General features: G+C 39.6%; 1 protein-coding gene across 1 annotated transcript in view; it reads left to right on the top strand.

Annotated features, from left to right (window-relative positions):
- The window catches only part of dock4 (dedicator of cytokinesis 4), a 90,551-nt gene extending 71,196 nt beyond the window's left edge, over positions 1–19,355 (top strand). Inside the window, exons 37-52 of the mRNA XM_017473794.3 lie at positions 948–1,096; positions 2,815–2,901; positions 3,341–3,445; positions 3,727–3,868; positions 4,574–4,740; positions 5,732–5,818; positions 6,853–7,029; positions 10,091–10,174; positions 10,303–10,422; positions 10,508–10,635; positions 12,343–12,463; positions 13,528–13,609; positions 13,942–14,066; positions 14,147–14,216; positions 15,278–15,339; positions 15,834–19,355. Of these exons, the coding sequence (XP_017329283.1) occupies positions 948–1,096; positions 2,815–2,901; positions 3,341–3,445; positions 3,727–3,868; positions 4,574–4,740; positions 5,732–5,818; positions 6,853–7,029; positions 10,091–10,174; positions 10,303–10,422; positions 10,508–10,635; positions 12,343–12,463; positions 13,528–13,609; positions 13,942–14,066; positions 14,147–14,216; positions 15,278–15,339; positions 15,834–16,235 (2,108 nt within the window). The 3' untranslated portion in view covers positions 16,236–19,355. The remainder of the gene's footprint in view (positions 1–947; positions 1,097–2,814; positions 2,902–3,340; positions 3,446–3,726; positions 3,869–4,573; positions 4,741–5,731; positions 5,819–6,852; positions 7,030–10,090; positions 10,175–10,302; positions 10,423–10,507; positions 10,636–12,342; positions 12,464–13,527; positions 13,610–13,941; positions 14,067–14,146; positions 14,217–15,277; positions 15,340–15,833) is intronic.
- The last annotated feature ends 222 nt before the right edge of the window (positions 19,356–19,577 follow it).

Raw genomic sequence — 19,577 nt, 5'->3', positions numbered from 1 at the left:
ATACTAAAGTAAATATAAGATATACATCCAAACTGAACCAAAAAGTAACACTCCAAATAACAAATAAAAATAGAGACATCCAAAATGAATTTACAAAACACTTCAAATAACACAACAAAATATTTCAGTGATTGTTTTTATTTTGCCTCTAGAGGACGCTCTCGTACTGTATAATGACAGCGGACCATTCTCAGCAGCTCCCGTAACGGACACAACTGTGTAAAACTTTCGCTGTGGATTTTTGCTGATAGCCCATAGTTCCAGCAATCGGTTATGTGCTGATTAATCAGCAAAACCGATCAATCAGTCGACCCACTATATATAATACATATAGTGTCAATACCACAGCGATTTGCCAGCAATTACAATCTTTAATTCCTTCCATAAATGTTAAATAAATGTCTCCTAACAGAAAACATCACCACATTAACAATTTATACAATTTTCTTATTATGGACCACACATAAGTCCCTTTCAATGAGCTGTTACTATAGAAACAATAACATATTAGAGCAAACACATTATTATAAAACTGTCATTCATGCTACAGCTGGAACTACTGTCCGAGACGTGCGGTTATACTACAATACCTTCTGACCAGTCAGACTCGAGAATTCAACCACGCTGTGGTATAAAATTATTCAGTACATACTGAACAGTACATATATATACTGTATATTTGTATTGTGTTCTATGTGTTTATATTCTGTTATATTACAGTATATTGTAGAATAGCATCTATTTCTGGATAGTATTTGACACTACAAAGCTGTTTTTTCCCACATATTTACTATTGATGTTATTGTGCCTCCTGGTTTTATTCATACAGCTGTATTTTCTCTGTACCAAAGTTGCTTTGCCAGAATTTTAATAGTAAAAGTTTTTAAGTGATGTACATTCATGTGTGTTTGTGCGTGCGTGTGTGTTTGTGTGTGTGTGTGTATCAGAGGCAGCCTACACTCTGCTGCTGTATGATGAGCTGTTGGAGTGGACAGAGAGGCCTCTGAGGGAGTTCCTCACCTACCCCATGCAGAGCGAGTGGCAGAGGAAAGAGTGTTTACATCTCACCATCATCCATAACTTCGATAGGGGGAAGGTCAGTCCACTCTTTATGCCCCCCCCCCCCCCCCCCCCCCCCCCCAGGTGTTTGGTAATCTTAAAATTTCGAAAAGAACATTTTAGACTCTAGATCTGTTAAGATTGACTCCCCCCATTTTCTCCCCAATTTGGTCATGTGCCAAGACCCGCCCACCAGTCAGCTCTCCACTAACATACAACAGCTACCAATTAGTGACAGTAAAGGTTACCATGCTTCCTCTGAGACACACAAAACCAGCTATGATCCCTTTTCAAACTGCTGCTCATGCTTTGTCACAGGGTAGCATAACACACTGTTAGGAAAGTGCTATCTGCCCTCTTCCTCATACATGATCTCACAGACCCATGATAGGCTAGTGTTGCTGTGAAAGCCATTGTTCTGGCCCACAGAGCACTGCCAGTTTGGACTCCCAGTCAGGAATCAAACACTGATAATAGGATGAACACTTTTCTCTTGCGCCACTTCTGAGCCAAAAAGCTGCACTTGAACTAGAAGAATGTGCTGCATTCAAATTAATTCAATTGATCTTAAATGAAAAATTCATATGTATGTATATAATATATGTTTAGGATATGTTTACTGTGAAATAATTGAAAGAAAATATGAATTATTACATATTTTCATTAACTACTGTCATGTAAATATTTCCACATGATAGCAACAAAAGTGCTGGCAAATCTCTCTCTCTCTCTCTCTCTCTCTCTCTCTCTCTCTCTCTCTCTCTCTCTCACTCACACACAAACACACACACACACACAACAATTAACTGTGTAAGTATTTATGACATTAATAATTGCATTCACATTTTCTTAATCTGCCAGAAAGTACACTGAAATCACACTTTTTTCTCTTTTTCCTCCATGCACTTTTTTTTAAACTTCAGACTCACTTCTATTTTTTTCCTCCCGACTAACGTCTAGACGTCTTTTGTTGTCCAACCTCAATATTCCAGATGCTCCTTTACCACCAAAGTGTTTTTTAAGAATAGTGCTCCTGTGTTGTAAGATGACAACTTGGGGTTCAGTTTTAACCATGCAGTTATGTATGAATGAGGGTGTGTGTGTGAGTGTGTGTTTGAGTGTGTGTGTGAGTGTGTGTGTGTGTGTGTGTGTGTGTGTGTGTGTGTGTGTGTGTGTGTGTGTGCGTGTGTGTGTGTGGTGTCTGGCAAGAGCTGGCCCAACATCCAGGTGGTCCATCATCCACCTCATGCCCAGTGTTCCTGGGATAGACACCGGATTCACAATGACTCTGACGGGGTCGACTTACTGAATGAATGTATAAATTCATTATAAGTTTATTCAGTCGTTTTAGAGGGGCATGGGGGGTGTATTGATTAGCATGTTTACCATACACTTCCGGGGTTGGAGGTATTGACACCCTGTGTGCACGGAGTTTGCATGTTCTCCCCATGCTTCGGGGATTTCCTCCAGGTACTCCGGTTTCCTCCCCCAGTCCAGAGACATGCCCTGTAGGCTGATTTGCATTTCCAAATTGTCCATAGTGTGTGAGTGTGTGTGCGATTGTGCCCTATGATGGGTTGGTACCCTGTCCATGGTGTCCCCTGCCTTGTGCCCCGAGGCTACAGGTTCCCTGCGACCCTGTGTAGGATAAGTGATATGTAAAATGGATGGATGGATACTGTCATCTTATAATGATGTAGTTTTGCCTTTATTACGAAACTTGAATGTTGACTGATGAGCTGTTACGACTTGCAGTGCTGGGAGAACTGTATCATCCTTTGCCGAGAGCTGGCCAATCAGTACGAGGCTTACTACGACTACAGGAACCTGAGCAAAATGAGGGTGAGTGATTGATTTTTCAGCTTTCCTAGAGTAGCATTTTTAAGTGTACGTAATTGTGTGATTTTGATTGTTTACGTAATTTTGTGAAATTATGTGATCATTCATTTTTCTTTTATGGAAATCACACTTCCCTCATTATCACTCTCTCTGCTAAATTATTATTATGAATAAAAATTATAGCAAGACTGAATGTATGACCTATTTCTGGAGACTCTGGGCTGTTTAATAATAATAAGAGACTGTGCTGAAAATCAGGATTGATTTTCAGGATTGATCAGTGTTCTAATGAGGCATGGTGTATTTATTCATTTCTGTATAACATGTATATTATGATGCTTGACAAAAATCACAGCAAATCCTAATTTGTAATTTTTAGAGGTACTTATTTGTGCAGCCTTAAATGTGAGTTTTTATTTGTGTGATTATTTTTTTTCTCCAGATGATGGAGGCTTCTCTCTATGATAAGATAATGAATCAACAGAGGCTTGAACCGGAGTTCTTTAGAATTGGGTTCTACGGCAAGAAGTTCCCCTTCTTCTTACGGGTAAATATTAGTATACGATGTAAATAAAGCTGTTTTATAGGCCGAAATGCTTGACTGTTCACTGTTGCGTTCATGTATATCCCTGCATTTTGTTTAATTTGCCGTTTGCATTTTCATGTTTAGCCCACTAGGTGGCAGGCTTCACCAAGCACTTATCCTTACATCCTCACTTAGAGCTCATGGAGATGATGTACTAGTCATCGCTGTAGAGAGAGCCTTAGTGACTCAGGCCTCTCATTTTCACTTGTGTGTGTGTGTGTGTGTGTGTTGGTGTTGTGCAGAATAAGGAGTTTGTGTGTCGGGGGAACGATTACGAGCGCTTGGAGGCGTTTCAGCAGAGGATGCTGAGTGAGTTTCCTCACGCCATCGCCATGCAGCACGCCAACCAGCCTGACCAGACCATACTGCAGGCTGAGGCGCAGTGTATCCTCCACAAACTCACACTCAAACACTCGCTAACATGTACATATACAGTATATGGCCACTTTAATAGGTACACGTGTGCCCTTGCTCATTCATGCAATTATCCAACCAGCCAATCATGTGACAGCAGCACAGTGCATAAAATCATGTAGATAGAGGGCAAGAGCTTCAGGTAATGTTCACATCAAACACTTTTGGCTCTGGTATAGTTGGTGGTGTCAGACATTCTGGTTTTTGAATCCAGGTATTCCAAAACACATCCAGTGAGCAGCAATGTGCAGGCGGAAACGACTTGTTGATGAGAGAGGACAGAGCAGAATGCCAGACATTTGATTTGAGCTGACATGAAGGTTACGGTAACTCAAATAATCACTCTTTACAACCGTGGTGAGCTAAAAAGAACACATGATATGTCAAACCTTGAGGCAGATGGGCTACGACAGCTTAAGACCACATCGGGTTCTACTTCCGTTCACCAAAACTGACCAGCTGAAGATTGGAAAAGACCACGTGCCATTTTTCTAATCTTCAACTGTCCAGTTTGACTGACTCTGTGTCCGCTGTACCTTCAGATTCCTGTTCTTGGCTGACAGGTTGTGGAAAACAATGTGGTTCCGATCACAGCCTGCATGCTTTTATCGATGGAGTGTGTGTGTGTGTGTGTGTTTGCTTGTGTGTTATGTTCCTTAAGTGGCTCTGGGTCAGACCTGCAGATCTACGCGGTCACTCCTGTCCCGGAGAATCAGGACGTGCTGCAGAGAGACGGAGTGCCGAGTAACATCAAGAGCTTCTACAAAGTCAACCATATCTGGAGGTTCCGCTATGACAGACCCTTCCACAAGGGTACTAAAGATAAAGAGAATGAGTTCAAGGTCGGGCACACACACACACACACACACACACACACACACACACACACACACACACATGTACACATACACTCGTATAAGCACATCCTCTCTCTCTCTCTCTCACACACACACACACACACACACACACACACATACACATACAAACAAGCACATACTCTCTCACACACACACACGACAAACCCTTTCACAGGGGTACTAAAGATAAAGAGGATGAGTTCAAGGTAGGACACACACACACACACACACACACAAGCATACTCTCTCTCTCTCTCTCTCTCTCTCTCTCTCACACACGCGCGCCCACACACACACATTCTCTTACACACTCACACATATACACACACAAGCACACACTCCCTCTCACACATGCACACAAACATTCATACACCCACCCACACACCCCCCCACACACACACAAGCACACACTTTCTCACACATTCTATTACACACACACCCACACATATACACACACAAGCGCACACTCACTCTCAAATACGCACAACACACACAAGTAAACATGCCCACACATGCACACACACACACACACACACACACAGAAGCTCACATTCTCTCACACACGCACACAAACTTCAGACATACAAACAGAAATGCACACACATTCTCTTAAACATACACACAAGCACACACTCTCTCATACATGTGCACAAACAAACATGCACACACACACACACACACACACACACAGTGATGTAAGAATAAAGACTTGGTCTTCTTTGTTGCCTGCGTGTCACTTCAGCACCAGTGTCTATGTTCCTCTGCTTCTTTAGGGTAATTAAACAGTGTGAGGGGTTTTGTCCAATGCATCACACTCACACACATACTCACACACACCCACACGCATGCACACAGAGTGCATGCTGGCCAATATAAATATAGCAGTGGAGTTAAAGGTTCTCCACACTGTTTTCTCTATAAGGGATGACTGAGATTATGTGTGTGTGTGTGTGTGTGTGTGTGTGTGTGCGCGCAGAGTCTATGGGTGGAGAGGACCACACTGAGTCTGGCACAGAGTCTCCCAGGCATATCTCGCTGGTTCGAGGTGGAGAAACGGGAGCTGGTGAGAGCCCAAAATCTTCTGACCTCTTCTTATTGCTTTTCCTCTGCAAATCTGTGGGAAAATAAAACACACAGACACTTTTATAACATCATAAAGTTATATTTGTTGGCCACAGATGAAATAAAAACAGCTTCTTCAACCTAATCTTTAGCTATTGCATCTGTAGCATACAAACACATTTCAACATGTTTTCCTGTACTGAGAAATAAACCGAAAGCTCACTGAAAATTCATTTTTAAATGAAAAGATCAAAACATTTGTTCAATTCCATCAATAAATGTTTAAAATATGTGACTAGAAACAGAAAAACTACAGTGCTGTGCATAAGTACCCCCCCCCCCCCCCCCCCCCCCTTCGCATTTCTCAGTGTTGCGTACTGGAACTGAAATGGATTTCAGATTTTTACCATTTGAGTTACACACTATGTCTAAAATTTATGTATGTCTAACATACTAATTAAACAAAAAAAACATGCAGACATTTCTTGGTTGCACAAGTATTTATTCCCCTGGGTCAATACCTGGTAGAACCTCTTTTTGGCTGTATTTACAGCTGAGATATGTCGCTGTCAGCTTTGCATGTCTGAATTGGTGATAGGTGAACAGTGATTTTCAAGAACTTCCATGATTTCTTAATATAATTGAGATTCTAACACTTTCACATTTTTGGTTTTGAACCGCTCCAGTGTAGCTCCAATGAAGCTTTGGCAGTTTGCTTACAGTCGTTGTCCTGTCAGAAGTTACATCACTAGTACAATGTATATAGCTTCTATAGGGTCTTCTACATGATTGCTTCCATTTCCTCAGCACAGGGAATGGTACAGATATGTAAATAGAAACTAAGTTGGGAAGAAAAATGCAGGCTTAAGGCTGTATTATTTCTTCAGAAATTCGCCTGAATATCACCGTCAAAGCGAAAGTCCAATACCAGGCTCAGTCTATCATTAGTACAGTCACTTTGAACTCTCCTGAATGGATAACCATTAAAAATCCAGGATGTCCAAGGCCGGTGTGTGAACTGTGTGTGCTCTGCAGGTGGAGATGAGTCCTCTGGAGAACGCCAGCGAGGTGATTGAGAATAAAACCCTGCAGCTGCGCACGCTGATCGCGCAGTGCCAGACGCGGCAGATGCAGAACATCAACCCGCTGACCATGTGTCTGAACGGGGTGATCGACGCTGCAGTAAATGGAGGACTCACTCGTTATCAGGAGGTACCACCACCTCTTTCTCTCTCCATCTCAACCCCCCGCTTCCTGCATTTCTTTATTTATTCATCCTTTATTTATCCGGTGAGTCCCGCTGAGACTTCTTTTCTGCACCGGAATCCTGGCCAAGACTATTAATTAACAACAGACTGAACAACTCAGAACACAATTAACACAGGAAGCATTAAGGTACTAATCAGAGGAAGTGAACTTATAAAGAACAAATCCAGATAGAAAACATTTGATTTAAAATGCGTGTGTAGAGGTATGGGCAGTAGTTTGGTTGACCACCAGATTTTCTTTGATTGTAACATTTGATATAAAATCATATAGAGAATAAAAAGATTTTTTCTGTTGGCTCAGCAGCAGCGTAATACATCAGGTCTTCATATTGAGAACAGGTCTGCTTGTATTCCTTCAGCACTCTGGACTGTAGAGTGAGGGTTAGGTTAAAGCAAGTCAAGGTTTAACCTTAGACTCTGGATCTAGACGGGCTTCAGATAGATAAATACGGGGTGTCTCAAAAGTCTTCATACATAGGGCAAGTTAAAACCTTGTAGCAAAACTGAACTTTATTTGCAAAACATCCTCCACATGACTGTCGTCTCTCCCGAATTTGGCTCCCGGTTTGGTAACAGTGTCGTGTGTGATGTGCTTGCCATGTTTCCCGTTAAAGCCCATTCAACCTTGTGGCAGAGCAGCTTCCCGATCCAGCCATGAGAATGATTTCAATATGTTCTTCTTTTGTCAAAGGTGTTCTTAAAACAATATATAATATAGACGAAAAAATTTTGGAAGACATTTTGCTAAAAAGCGTTCATTTCCCACTATGTATGGAGACTTTTTGGACACCCGGTAGATTAATAGACTGGTTGTTTGACCCAGAAATTAAAATTTGGGATAAAAATATGGGATTTAGTTGAAGAGAACACCTTTATGGTTTTACAGAATAGTATCTACTGCTTTCTGATATGCACTGGTTATGCCTCAATGGTTATGCCTTTAGGCTACTGAGTAGAAGGTCATGAGTTCAATCCCCAGCACCGCCACTGATGTTCCCTTGAACAAGCCCCTTAACCCTTTCTGCTCCAAGGGCACCATGTCATGGCTGACCCTGCGCTCTGACCCCAACTTCCTAACAAGCTTAGATATGCAAAGAAAAGAATTTCACTATCTGCAGTTATGGCTCAGTGGTTAGAGCTCTGACCAGAAGGTCATGAGTTCAAGCCCCAGCACCGCCAAGCAGCCATTGCTGGGCCCTTGAGTAAGGCCCTTAACCTTTTCTGCTCCAGCAACACCGTATCATGGCTGACCTTTTGTTTTGACTCCAACTTCCTAACAAGCAGGGACACAAGCAGTGAAGAAAAGAACGTCAGTGTAAAGTACGCTTTCTTTTTTTTTTTTCTTTCATTCATCATCAGTCACGGTTTTATTTCACTGTTCATTAAAAAACATTACAACTCTGTCTTGGAAACAGGACTGCATAATTATTTACTAATAAATACAAATAAATCAAAGCTTTAGTGTTGATAAGACCTACACAGAGTGCATATCAATGTCATGTGTTTACATTGTGAATTTAACGATTTGTTAAGCGTATACAGTATGTGTTGCTCTTACGTCATTAAACTACATGGCATTACACTGCTTTAAAAAACAAGGAAACATATGTGTACACAGGCTATTCAAACTGATTTGTCATTATCTTACGGTAACGTACTAACCAACGAAGATGTGTTCTTGAATAAGTATCACATGCTGTGTGGTGATGAGGTTATACTGTATGTACTCATTTGCACTTCAGCATATTTGACAAGTAGACTTTACACTTCTAAATAGATGGAAGTGAAGATTGCGTTTTCTGCATGTGGGTGAAACCTGTAAAAAGCCTGCTGCGGATATCTAATGACTATATTTTACCCTCTCACGCTATAGAGTATTAGACAGTTGCCAGGCAACAGTGTGTTAGCCTGCCATGTGCTTGCCTGAAGCACTTAAAAGGGAAGTGCTGTAAGAAGGACTCCCAGCATGCACCACAGAGGGTTTAGACATACAGATCTGCTGTATACACTGAGAGCGTATGCCATTATCTTTGCATCAGTGGCATTCTGGAAATCAGGCCTTGTGATAAAGTGTGATCGAGCATTAGGATCATTGTGCATGTTTATTACTGAACATAATAATGTTCAGTAATAAATACACGGTTGTGTTAAGAGATGAGTTAAATGTTCCATAAACAGGATTTAACAGTGAAATTGTGCATATCAGATGTACCTACAGTCTTAAGTGCTATTCAGTTGACTTAAGCACATTTTAGTTGTATGATATTGGCTTGAGCGAGTAAGTCCAGTGCTACTGTCTGATAATATTATGTAACCACAGTATGCCATATTGAATGGATGTTTATTTTTTGGGCTGTAAATACACTTAAAATACCTATGCAATGCCATTGAAATCTGATATTAAGTACAGAAATATAGCAGTATTAATGAATTAATAGTGTGATCCCTTTAAAATGAACAAATCATTTTCTTCCACACACAAGAGATCAGAGGAGACAACGTCTTAATCTTAGACATTGCTTAGTCGAAAGACTGGATTTTTGATTTCCATGATCTGTAAGCCGTAATCATCAAGATTAAAACAAAAACAGGCTTGAAATATTTCATTTTATGGGTAATGAATGTAGAATATGTGAAAGTTCCACTTTTTTAATTAAATCACAGGGGGGGAAAAAAGAACTTTTCCATGATATTCTAATTTTTGAGATGCTTCTCAAACAGTTCAGACCGCTTCTCATTCATATATATTTGTATATAAAAAATTTTTTAATTGATTTTTATGTTGCATCAGATTACATTTAACATGCAAAGGAAACAACAATATTTACTTCTTTAGTCCGCATTTTCTATCCCTGATCTTTTCGTCCATAAAAGCAAGTGCTCAATGTGTATAAAGGCTGTGGTGTAGATGTTACTGAAAAGTTTGTCATAACTTCAGTTCATACCTCAGAGTCATGAACTACACACTGAAGTTTATTTGCAACATTTAACTTTTTTTTCCCCAGGCATTCTTTGCAAAAGATTACATTTCCAATCACCTGGAGGATGGAGATAAGATCACCCGTCTCCGAGAGCTCATGTTTGAGCAGGTATTGTTAGCTACATAAAAGCAATTCCATGCACTTTGATGGATAAAAGTGATTAGCCATGCGTTTGATGTTATCTTAGATAAAAATAAAAAAAAAAGATTCTAACACACGTCTGCTCCCTATCGCAGGCACATATTCTGGAGTACGGCTTGGCCGTACACGAGAAATTCGTTCCACAGGATATGCGTCCGCTGCACAAAAAACTCATCGACCAGTTCCATGTGATGCGATCCAGTCTAGGCATACAGGTCAAGCTAGACACATACATATAACGTTCACATATATGCAAGAATTAGTGAGATGAACAACATGGTGTCCTTTTCCTCTCTGCAGCCACAGGAGTTTCCTGCGTACGTGCGCGTCAGTCCTCTGCATTTTGCCAACGGCAGTCCTCGAACCTGCAGGACTCCCGTCCCTAACGCCATCAGTCCAGACGGAGGACGAATAGTGGCACGGCGCAGGTGTGTGTTCATGTTCTGTCTGACAGTGAAGCTCAAGCTTGACTGCATTAGCCTTGTAGCTCGAGGTACAAAACATAGGAAACTAATTTCTAACAGCAGGCATGTCTTGATCGACTTTTGAGATAAGTGGATAATCAACTTTATTTTTTTGCCTGGTTAGAGATGTTCCTGATGGTGTGTGTGAGGTGTAACTTAGAGATGAAGGGAATGGGGCAGGGCTTGAAATCAGATTATTGTTTCATATTTACAAGGACATTATTTTTAATACAATTATTTATTACCCTCAAGGATAAACGCTAACTTTATGAAATTCATAATTCGGGGTGCTCAAACAGCCTTATCAAAACAGCCTGCATTCATACAATTTCATAATAGACATATCCCAGCCCTCGTGTAAAAATTATACCGAAGCTTGCTCTTCTACTTGGGTTTGACGATATATATAATGATATAAATTTGTTCACTGCTACTAAAATATTATTCAGCCAACAGCAATTAAAAGCAACTTAAATATTTGAACGCGCGACACATGATTTGGATTGTTGTTGTTTTTTTTTTTTTACTGATCATTTCACCTCTGTTTGCTGGTTGCGTCCTAAAACGAAATTTTATTTTTCAAGAGAAAGAACTACTGATACTGCTCCCAAAACATGTTTGTATCAAATTTTTGTATGTATTTTGAGTTGTTTTTAGTGGTTTAGTGGCACCCCCAGGGTTGAGGGTTTGATTCCTGCCGCTTCTCTGTGTGTGCAGAGTTTGCATGTTCTCCCCGTGCTGCGGAGGTTTCCTCCGGGTACTCCGGTTTCCTCCCCCAGTCCAAAGACTTGCACTGTAGGCTGCTTGGCATTTCCAAAAGTGTCCATAGTGTATGAATGGCTGTGTGAATGTGTATGTGATTGCGCCTGCGATGGACTGGCACCCTGTCCAGGGTGTCTCCGTCTTGTGCCCCATGCCCCCAGGATAGGCTCCAGGTTCCCTGCGACCCAGTAAGGATAAACAGTACAGAAAATGGATGGATGGATGTTTACTAGGAGGCAAAAAAACTAATGCATTAACTGGAATTGTAATATCATACATGTTGTATTATTTTTGACTATATGATACTTTTCACCATTGCACACTGTTGCTATATGGCAACAATTTACAAACTAACCCCCCTAAAAAACTTTTTTCGAATTTTTAAAAAATTATTATTATTTTATTACTTGAACCAATTCAAGTAATTAAAAATCCATTCAAAAAACTTTTTTTTATGTAAATGTAATGATTCATGCATAGCAGGTTAGTCATGATTTATCCTGTACTTTTATAAAATTCATTCAAGCTCATAAAGTTTGAGGCTCAACTTTTAACAGAAAGGTCATAAAGATGCTACCCTCTCTGAAAACTGTGCCTTTACGTTGTTGCTGGTGTGGTGGCCTGAATGGTACTGTACATCTTTTGTTGCTTTAATATATTTTTTTTTTACCTGGAAATGTGTATGTACATAAATGGACCATAATGAGATTTTAGAGTAAAGCTTTAAAGGTAGACGACATGCACGTTTCTAGGAAAAAGAGAAATGCTAAAGATACAAAATATGCACCTTTAAGAGTACCACTCCAGCACCAAGGAATGGTACAGTTTAATACCCTTTTAATACCCTTTTTCTGAGAATGTAAAATCCTGTCCTTTAGCGTTGGCTCTCATGTGTTTCTCCTGTTTCAGCCCCCTCAGTTACCCAGCTGTCAATCGCTACTCGTCATCCTCACTGTCATCACAGGCCTCCAACGATGTGAGCAACATCACAGGCCAGTCGGAGAGCTCGGATGAAGTTTTCAACATGCAGGTATGTGTTGCAGGATTTCTGTAGTATTCAGGGATAAAAATCTTGCACATTAATTTACCCTCATTAGTCAGAAAGTAACTAGAGACGCTAAAAGCACATTTTAGCGAGTTTGCATGTTCTCCCTGTGCTTCAGGTGTTTTCCTCTGGGTACGCTGGTTTCCTCCCTCAGTCCAAAGACATATTTTGCAGGCTGATTGGCATTTTCAGATTGTCCGTAGTGTGCGACGTGATGGGGTGGCCCCCCTGTCCAGGGGTGTTCTCATGCCCTGAGTCCCGTGGGATAGGCTTCAGGCTCCCTGTGATCCTGTGTAGGATAAGCGGTACAGAAAATGGATAGATGGATATGACATAAACCATAAGACCTACTACTTGCATTTCCTAAGTGTGATTTTTTTTCTCACCAGTGATAATTAAGAAAGAAGCAATTATCATTAAGAAACAGTGGCTTACACATACTATTGCATCATAATGTATACACCTCAAAAGTGTTCTTTACAACTATAATGAAAATGATATTTGACCATTTAGATCTGAGTTGGTGTTTATTGGAAAGGCTTTCAGGCTATAGCCGTGATCAACCAATTCGCTTTTAACATCTTATAAATTCCTATTGATTTATAAAATCAGTGGAGGTTATTCCCAGTGTGTTCCCCTGGTACTCTCCTGGTTCCAGCCAGAGTATGCACCAATTTGTGAATTTGACTTTAATGCTTTGAAGAATTTCCATACCCTATAAGCTCCCTGAAACACTGTGTGTCCACATTCAGATGGACTAAGGACCAGTTCTCAGTGGAAGAGGATATCTAGTGTGACATAATTGAGCTGCTTAGTTACTGTAGTCATCACATTGGGGTTTTCTTTTATTCAGCAAACCACACCTTCTGGAAGGTTCAATATAATTGAAACACTGGTCCATAATCTAATAGCATACCCATAATGTTCTGCTGAATCGACTAGATTTTATAAAATAGTTATGAAAACTAGAATTAGCTTCCAGAGACCTATTCATGAAATTGTTGTAGTTGGCATGTCGACCTGCTCATTACCTGTTTTTCTTTCCACAGCCAAGTCCGTCTACCTCAAGCCTCAGCTCGAACCACTCCGGCTCTCATAACGTGAACAACTCAGTTCCCTCAAGCAATAGAGGTGAGTGTATGGATTCATGGAAAGATCCCACACCATGATTCATCAAGCTTCAGTATAGCAAGCTATAGTGAAACTTTACTGTGCTAAATCTTTTATATGCCATCATCAGTTAGCATGCTCCTTGAGCTCCTAGAGTTAGTGTGTTTTTGCTGCATTTTTACTCCCTCCTCTCAGTCAGACTACCTCAGACTTCCTCTTTGAGGTTGGCAAGTTTGGATGTTTATCATATGTTGTCATGGGGCAGCATGATGAATAAACAGGATGCTGTTTTGTCACCTGGTCTTTATACTCCTGTCGTTTAAACACTCTCAGCACTCGCCTTTTCCCTGTAGATTCTCTTCCATCAGCGTCTCCACTGCCATTGGACAAACACAAACATTCGAAAGAGAACGCATGTCTCTCACCCAGAGACCGACTATGCAGTGGGGTTTTCTCCAACCCTCTGGATCCCACACAGGTGAGCCGAGTAGATAAAACTCTCTGAGATAAGCAGCTGTGTGAAATGCGTTATGACTTGTTTCTGTATCCCGCTCGCAGAGGATGATGCCATTCCAGATAGACGCAAGTCTACCACGTTGTGAGGCCAGTTTCCCAACAGCAGAAACTGGTATGACTCGTGTGTTAGCTCAGAACATATTAAATCACATATACAGTATTGTGCAAAAGCCTTAGGCATGATGATAAAATTTTTTAAAATAAATTTTGCTTAGATGTTTATTTTAGTATGGCATGGTGGCACAGTAGGTAGCGTTGCAACCTCATAGCTCCATCCAGGTTCTATTATGAGTTCTGGTAACTGAGTTTCTCTCCATGTTCTCCTGGTGTCCATGTGGGTTTCCTCAGGGTTCTCCAGTTTCCTCCCAATTCCCAAAAACATGCCAGTAGGTGGATTGGCTACTGATAAATTGCTCCTAGGTATGAATGTGTGTAATGTATGCGTTAAAATCGAATGGATTTCAAACACAGATTTTCCAGAAAAGTCCATTTTACTGAGAAGAATATAACGTATTAAGTAATAGAGCACTTTTAAGCTAAAAGAAAAACAAACATAATGAATGCTATCTGGAATTACCTCCAGAAACAACAGAAGCTCTTATTTTTATAAAACTACACAGCAGTGTATCTTAGAGTATTGATTCAGTGGTAAAGACAAAGAATGTTGATGCCACATATTGATTTGATTTCATTTATTACTCTGTACTACTTTATTGTATGGTCTTAGATGTAAAAAATATTTTATCTCATTATTTTTGAATGCATGTTTGGCCCACGAAAGTTGAACACCAACACTTCAAAGACTAGAGATTAGGATTAAAGTATTTATTTATTGATTGATTGATTTTCAAGAATTTTGAGAGGAAGAGAAGCGAGTTCAAGAAGACTCCAAGAAAAAAAAAGAAATAGAAGATGAGTGAACTTTCAGTGAATTATCTGTGGAGTTAAAGCAGAGAGAGAGACAGTGACCTCTGCACTGCTTTCTTTCTTTCTTTTTTTTAGAAGCGCAAGGCCTTTTTATTTTATACTCTTCTGAACCTCCTCAACAGTTTCAGCCAGTTGTGTGTGATTATACAAAAAAAAAAGACTTTGTGCAATGTTGTATATGCTATGAGCCGACGTGATGTGGGTGTTATTTTGTTATACTGCTCTGTGTGTATTTTGTCTGAACAGCAGCTCAAGGCAAGAACATAAGGTCTCTGTCTCCTATGCCAACCTCAAAGTCTCCTCAAAAGGTAGGCATCATTCTGTGAGATCTGGTCCTCTGATAGTAATGGAACAAAACACAGTATTTAACAAATATCGCCAATGGCAAATTCACCATAAAATCATGAAGTACTAAATAATTAAGAAAGAGGGGGGTGTATTTTCACTAGTCTGAGATGGACAGGAAATTGAAAGCACACTAGGCAGGGCATACTAGGCAAGGACAGGTTAATAAATCCTGGGCAGGAACCTAAGCAGGGATCCCTGCAACCAACGACATGCTAATTAAAGTGCATACATCAGGTTATTATGAGTATTCATTATGAGTATTTGAGTTGTCTTGGTGATATGCAGAAGATGGAGCAATTTAAAGAAAAATGAAGGTTCCAGCTTGTAACATATGGGTAATATATCAAAAACCTTATTATCCTGGGTTATAGAATGATCATAATACATATAACCATACCTCAGATAATCCTAGCATATTACTCAGAGAGTAAAGGTCATCTTGTTGCTCCTACAGACCTCAGCTCCTCCCCTCACCCCATCTCCTACTGACGGTTTGCCCACGGGCAGCTTAGCGTCCCACTCACCCGCTCGCTCGGGCAGCTACAGCAGTGGCATCTCCTCTCTCAGCCGCTGCAGTGTGTCTGAGACGTGTGGCATCGATGCAGCACCTGAGCCGTCCATGCCTGCCGTCCTGCCTGCCGATAATGCCATCCGGCGCGGCAGCAAGACACCGCCGCCCTACAGCGTGTATGAGAGGAACAACCCGCGCCGTGCCACCCCGCTGCCCCACAGCCTGTCGGTGCCACCTGCCACAGACAGCACCAACCTGCCCGCCAAACCACAACTAAGCCGCATGCAGAGAATCAACTCGGAGCCGCGGCACAGGATCACGCCACGGAAAGTCTCGCAGCTGTAGAATTGCAGATTTATCCATAGCACAGGAGTAGTACCTGGAACTGTCAGTGCAGCTCATCCAGGTTATTGTGAATGTTTAGTAGTAAGTTCTAAGTCACAGTGACTGGACTTTGACGTGTAGTCTTGAAGATGTTTTGTCACTGAAAACTAATACTCTTCCCTACGATACCATAAATCCATTCGGCTTGACTTTACCTACTAGACAGACCCAACTGATTACGCGCGGAGCATGTGAAGGACTATATTACAGATGCAGTTTTATTTTTTTGTATTAATTAAAAGAAACATTAGCGCTTGTTTGTTTGTTTGTTTTTTACTGCAGTAACCGTCTTGCTTGCTTTAGCAATGAATCCAATCTTCTTTGCGTTATTAATGGATAACCTGCATAAGTGCAGCATTAGCTGGGCTTTATGTTTATTTTTTGTGATTTTATTATGATTTTTGATTCAATTCATACTCAGCATGGAGTTATTTCCAGGAACAATTATTACAGCTGAACTGGAATTGACTCAGCTTTATATATCTTACATATTTTCCATAAGTATACATTCATGGCTAGTGAGACTCATGTACAAGTATAGCCGTTAAGAGATTAGAATTCTACTCTAAAAGGGCATATAGTTTACAGTTCAGTCTTTAGATCTGGCAGGTCCACATACCACTTTAGAGCAAAGGTCTGAAACATACCGGTATTTTTGATAGATGTACAAAAGCTCATATCTGTACAGTATTCTGCTTCTTCGACAGCATTGTTTTTAGGCCTTATACACGGACCAAGATGTGCAGCTAGTCCTGCATCTTGTTTTAACCGCTTTGTCCTTTCTGGAATGGCTGAAAGGTGCTACATATTTCTTAGTGTTTCTTTCTGACGTAGCCTTGTAGCTGCCGAACCTGCCTGACCGTTTATTGTGCAATGTAATGAAATTGTGTGGTCTCCAAGTATTGTGCCAAAGAAACAAAACAGTATTAACATTTCTGTCGGTGGGAGTAGCTAGGGCAGCTTAGAGCTCACATAGCCGCGTGAATGCTTGTGCTTGACAATGTGCTTTTTATGCAGTGTGCTGAGGCCTAGAGTATGATAGCATGAGGCATGTACAGCATCAAGCAATATAACCAGTGTAGTTTCCTCAAGAGTGTGACATTCAAAGCACAGACTGGTTTTCAGTGATTTCAGAACGTTTGCTCAGAATTTGGTAAACAAAATATTGTGTGAACAAAATGGCATTTTAAAGTGTCATTTTTTGGAGTGTAGGGGAGCTAAGAGGAAAGTGATGTTGAGTTGTATTTTAGTCGGTCATGCACAAACATTAAACCAGTTTTTGACTGCCAAAAGCACAGCGAACATGGAATTAAAGGAACACTACTGATTTTTTTTTTTATTTGATTTTTGTCCTCGTTTAAACTTTCTTAAAGAATGTAAAAATATTTTACATTATTAAGGATATAATTTTTATTGTTATTTTATTTTTTATTTTTTTACATTACATTTTTTATTTCATATTCATAGATGGATTTTCATTCTAATGATTAAGCAGGACAAATTTATACCACATTTAAAACATTTCCCCCCCCTTTTCAGATTTTACTGACATTATGATGTGTTCTCAAGGGAATCTCAAGAATTAACTAGGCATGTGCTGATGATCAGTTAAATTTAAAATAGATTGCAATACTTAACAATCAGTATTATTATTGTGGACACTGTTTCTGTCCCATGAGGACTGCTGTCTCCTAATTTTCCTTAATTTGAACAGAGTATAAGGTGATGTGTGAGAGAATGTATTTTTAAAAAGCTTAACGGTGGTAATATTGTAAACTGGGATAACAGTTTAGGCAATTACCATGATATGAAAATGTAATATCTGTATATGTGTACTGATGCCTGAAAAGTAACCTTTCCTGTAAAAATATATTACCTTCTGTGTGCCACCACAAATGCTACAACAAATGCAAAGCATCTTTAGTGAAAAAGCAACAAGAGTGACAAAACTTCGAATAGCTGTTCACTGCCGATCTGTAAACCTAAATCATTTCATGGGTTTAAATATAATGGTGATTTAATATTGTAAGAGACCCCAACACAAGCTTTTGACATTTTAATGCTTGTTTAATCTGTTTATAGTCGCTGTTACTACTGTGACTCTGTTTATCAGCATATTGTTACTATAATGTTTGCACCTATTAAGTAAAAAAAAGGATTTTCCTAAAAAAAATGCCCTTTACATTGTCTGAATTTTATATTTTAAATATACTTGATGGAAGACAGAGTAATAAACATCTAGATTAATTTCATACAGGGTAATTTGAGTAATTCCAGCACTAACAAGAATATTTAAAATCATTTTTCCACACTGAGACAGAAAAAATATTAGTATGTGCCAAAAAATTATGAATTTAAAACTGAGCAATTGTATCAGTGACACTAATACTAACTACTAAATACTAATAATATTGATTGAAGCTGCACAGCTAGGGCATTTGTTTGTTTGTTTGTTTGTTTGTTGTTTGAACATCACTGCAATTTTATTGATCTTGTGAAGAAGCACAGTTTTAAGTCATATCGGTCAATGGTTTCTTAAGCAAACCCAAGTAATAGCAGCTAAAGTGGATTCAGGCTTGGAAACGCATGACTCTGTAAATGGTGGTCATTAGTACGTTGCTTGTGTGAATGACTTGATAAACAGTGTTGCAGTTGTGTTCACATATGCCTATGCTACTAAAGTTGCTCATTCTAGGCAATTTTGTAATTTTTAATGGATTGCCTAGTGACCACTTTTAGAAAAATGAACTAGTATTCTTGTATTATCTCTCTTTTTCCCTCACTTTGTCTCACCTTTTGTATGGATTAGGTTTTATCTTTTTTTGTTCAATTTTTTGAACCTGTAAAGTTGTACTTTATATCATATAATGGGATGAAAGTATTCCATATAGCCCGTGTTACAGATTTTGTACAAACTGTGTTTATATGAAAATGTAACCAGTTCATAGGCTTTGAATGTTGCAATGAAAATTTTTATTTGTAAATGTTGACTATTAGACATTAATGAATAAAGGTTGATTGATGTACAAATGGTTAAAAGAATAAAACCATATTAACATTCCACTATTAAAAACACTTATAACACATATTAGGTAATAGTGTGAATAATTAATTGTGTTATTTAATAATTTCATGACATTAACTGGAACGAAATCTGTGAGCTGAACTTTAATATTGTGCAATATAACAAAATAAGTGAACATGCACAGGAGGGTCCAGATTAGTTCAGTATCCAGAACTGTTTTCCTCATTCATCAACTAATATTACTCAGTTTATGCCTGAATAATTGTACAACGTCTTAT

The sequence above is a fragment of the Ictalurus punctatus genome, chromosome 8, assembly GCF_001660625.3.
Source record: "Ictalurus punctatus breed USDA103 chromosome 8, Coco_2.0, whole genome shotgun sequence".
NCBI classification, from domain to species: Eukaryota; Metazoa; Chordata; class Actinopteri; order Siluriformes; family Ictaluridae; genus Ictalurus; species Ictalurus punctatus.
The sequence above is the reverse complement of the archived record's forward strand: the minus strand, read 5'-3'. Positions and strand labels throughout refer to the sequence as shown.